Source organism: Otolemur garnettii, unplaced genomic scaffold (genome assembly GCF_000181295.1).
Source record: "Otolemur garnettii isolate 467f Iridium unplaced genomic scaffold, OtoGar3 scaffold00016, whole genome shotgun sequence".
Lineage (NCBI taxonomy): Eukaryota > Metazoa > Chordata > Mammalia > Primates > Galagidae > Otolemur > Otolemur garnettii.
The window spans coordinates 13742586-13746514 of NW_003852411.1; the positions used below are offsets into that span (position 1 = coordinate 13742586).

The 3929-nt window shown below is 34.8% G+C and overlaps 1 protein-coding gene across 4 annotated transcripts in view; it reads right to left on the reverse strand.

Annotated features, from left to right (window-relative positions):
- The window catches only part of CEP350 (centrosomal protein 350), a 187037-nt gene that overhangs the window by 121745 nt on the left and 61363 nt on the right, over positions 1-3929 (reverse strand). For all 4 annotated transcript variants that reach the window (XM_023510752.1, XM_023510754.1, XM_023510753.1 and 1 more), the window contains exon 9: positions 856-1002. In XM_023510752.1, coding sequence (XP_023366520.1) covers positions 856-1002 — 147 coding nt within the window. The remainder of the gene's footprint in view (positions 1-855; positions 1003-3929) is intronic.

The window sequence follows — 3929 nt, forward strand, 5'->3', positions numbered from 1 at the left end:
ACCCAGGGGGATAGCTTGAGGCTCTGTCTCAAAAAAAAAAAAAAAAACAAATAGCATTCAAGATACTTAAGTAAGTGAAAACAATAGACTTGAGGGTCAAACTAAAGAGTTCTGGATCCTACATCATAGTTTGCCATCCAATAACTACATACCCTTGAGAAAACTCACTTCTCTTTCAAAGCCCATTTCCTAATTTGTCAAATAAGAAAAATTCAACCTTGTGAATGTTTATCCATGTTTGTTTGTATATAATGAGATCAGACAAACAGACTTAATTCTCTTAAGGTCCCTCAAAGTCTAACATGATTTGATTAAAATAATGCTTTCATATTCACAATGACAGATAAATGTAATGAACATAACATAAACAGGATTCTTAATAAAGATGAGCATAACACCTATAAGAAGAGATTATCCACAGACAAGCCCAAGAGAACATTTCTTTTCTGAGCTACATTCACAATTATAAAATAAAGTCCTGGGCAGCACCTGTGGCTCATGGAGTAGGGCACCAGCCCCACACGCCAAGGGTGGTGGGTTCAAACCCAACCCCAGCCAAAAAGAAAAAAAAAAAATGATATAAAAAAAATAAAATAGGCAGTGCCTGTGGCTCAAGGAGTAGAGCACCGAGCCCATATATTGGGAGTGGCGGGTTCAAGACCACTAGCCAAAGTTCTTTGAAAGTTCTGGCCCTGGCCAAAATTGTAAAAAATAAAAAAATAAAAAATAAATAAAGTCCTAGCACATTATGAAGAGTATTTTCGCCTAGTTATATTAGTTGGTTATATAACTAATTGCTCAGCTACATAAGCACTTTTTAATTGTTTTCTCAACAATTTTATTATAGCCACTCACCAGATTTAGCAGTTCTTTCTCTTCCACCTCTGTCACTTGACGCTGTTCTTCGCTCTTTTTGCTCCATTCTGGGTGCAGGTCCCAGAATCTTCTTTACTAATTTTTGTCCATCTCGCCAAGAAGATGTACTTATAAGACGACTACTACCTAAAATATACACGTATATTTTAAAACTTAAATATTAACTCCAAGAAATGTATCTACTCAATCATACAGATTTTATAATTAATCTTATAATTTATAATTCATCTTAAGATTATCTCAGCCAAAGTCAAAGGTTTACATACAAATGAAATTTTAACCCTGAACTCCCCAAATTGGCTATTTGTTTATATCTTCAATCACCCACACCTCTGAAATACATGTAAAATGCTTTTAAAGTACCAAATAATGATTCCTAAAACCTCAAGAACTAGAGTACAAAATTCAACAGAACACAAACATGTCGATTTTGTGTCTACTAACATTTAATAAGTGTTTGGTTTATAAATACTAGCACAGTATAAGGCACAGATAAAATGTTTCCTGAACAAATGAATAACTTAATCTAAGTATAGAAAAAAAATTCTGAAGAAACAGTTAACAGTGATTATACCTTGGAAGGGGATAGTATTACAAGGCCTTTCACAATATATTTTACAGATATATACCAAAAGTAGACACTACTTTTCTATGCATAAAATGACATTTATAAAAGCATCATAAACATTTTAAGTTTCTCTCCTTATAAAAGTACATAAAAATAAGTATGTTGGGCAGTGCCTGTGGCTCAGTGAGTAAGGAGTCAGCCCCATATGCCGAGGGTGGTAGGTTCAAGCCTGACCCTGGCCAAACTGCAACAAAAAAACAGCTGGGCGTAGTGGCGGGTGCCTATAGTTCCAGCTACTCAGGAGGCTGAGGCAAGAGAAACGCCTAGGCCCAGGAGTTGGAGGTTGCTGTGAACTGTGGAGCCACAGCACTCTACCAAGGGCGATAAAGTGAGACTCTGTCTCTAAAAAAGAATAATAATAATAAGTGTATCTTTTATTTTTCCTGGGTTTTTTGGCCAGGGCCAGATTTGAATCCACCACCTCCAATATAGGGGGGCCGGTACCCTACTCATTGAGCCACAGGTGCCACCCCCAAAATAAGCATGTTTTAATAAAAATAGCTGTTTACCAGGAGAAGAAGAGATTTTCATCGACTAATTTTGGACTGTAAGAAAGTTAAAATTAAACCATCACTTCAAAATAGATAGGAACTTCAAAACACAACAAATGAAAGACTGTTCACGAAATAAAAGACTATAAAAAATATGAAATAAATATGTAGAAGTGTCTAAATGCAAAGTAACATAACAAAATGAGTAAAAATAATGAAGTAGAATTTTAAGCCTAATTAGAAATAAAATATTTTTACACTAAAGTCAATCTCAGTAAAATTATCATACAATGAAATCATTCTACTTTAACATTACTTGTTGAAACATAAGTGGATGAGTTTCTTTTTATAAAACAGAACAAAATGGCTTGGTGCCCATAGCTCAGTGGTTAGGGTGCTGGCCACATACACAGGGGCTGGCGGGTTCAACAACAATGACAACTACAACAAAAAAATAGCCAAGCATTGTGGCGGGCGCCTGTAATCCCAGCTACTTGGGAGGCTGAGGCAAGAGAATCACTTAAGCCCAAGAGTTTGAGGGGTTGCTGTGAGTTACGATGCTATGGCACTCTACTAAGGGCAATAGAGTGAGACTCTGTCTCAAAAAAAAAAAAAAAATTATATGTCATGGACCCCAAAAGTATTCACTCTCCTTGATCAAATAATCCAACAAATAGAAATTTATGTAATAGAAATAATCTAAAAGAAAGCAAAAATAGTTGACTATATCATTTTTTATACTCTCAGAAGTAACAAATACTAAAGAACGTTAAATAGTTACAGTTTCTACTAGAATATTGTGTAGTCATTACAAATGTCAATCTTCATGAGAAACAATAGAAATCTTCTTGTGAAACAATGCTGAGAAAACAAATGAAATTTAACAAAAAAAAAAGATGTATATAGTGACTACCATTACATACTGTTATGATTTTAAAACTACTATTGTAGAAGTACACAAAGTAATACTAGTACTTTAAGGCAGGATGATGGTTTTCTTCTATTTTTCCAGGCCTTTGAGATGCTATTTTATTAAATTTATAATATAAACAGCCCCCCAAATAACAAATATCCAACTGACATATGCCTTAAACTTACAAAAAGAGCAATAGATAAACGTACCTATTTCAACTTACATACAAATTTCAACTTAGGAATGAACCTATAGAACCTATCTCATTCATAACCCAGGGACTGCCTATAAAAAAAATTCCATTTAGAGTTTGTTTTAAAAGGGCTGAGATTTAAAAGTTTAAATGGAAGTATAATATTAATGAAAATGATTATAAAAAGGTGAATCATAAATGTGTGTTTACTTCAGAAAAAATGCTTTTGCACCTTATTACCTTTATACAGTCTAAAATATTTAAAGGGTTTTAACTCTACTATCTAATCTCTTTATAAGAAACTTTACATTCTTAAGCAAAATGAAAGAGCAGGATTCTCTGCAAATATAGCTTAATTTTCTGAATCAAAAACAAGCAACCATTAGTATACTGGGTGGTTATTAATATGTGCAGAATATGCTGTGGGTTAGTTCTAAATTCTGGCTTACTGGAAGAGTTTCATGTACTCATTGATAAAGAGGTCTTTCACTAGATCTGTGGTTCTCAACCTGTGGGTCACGACCCCTTTTTTCCATTTGTAACAACATGGCAATTAGGAAGGCTGAGAACCACTGCACTAGATAAACTATTAATAGAGCTTTAGCACATTTAATGACTCTTTGTCTAGGTCACTGCCACAGTGCAGATAGCCCACCACAAAACTGGATAAATACAATCCAAGATCAGTGTTCCTAAGCTCTACTGGTCCCTGTGTTTTTGTTTTTGTTTTTGTTTTTTTGAGACAGAGCCTCAAGCTATCCCCCTGGGTAGAGTGCCATGGCATCACGCTCACAGCAACCTCCAACTCCTGGGCTCAAGCGAGTCTCC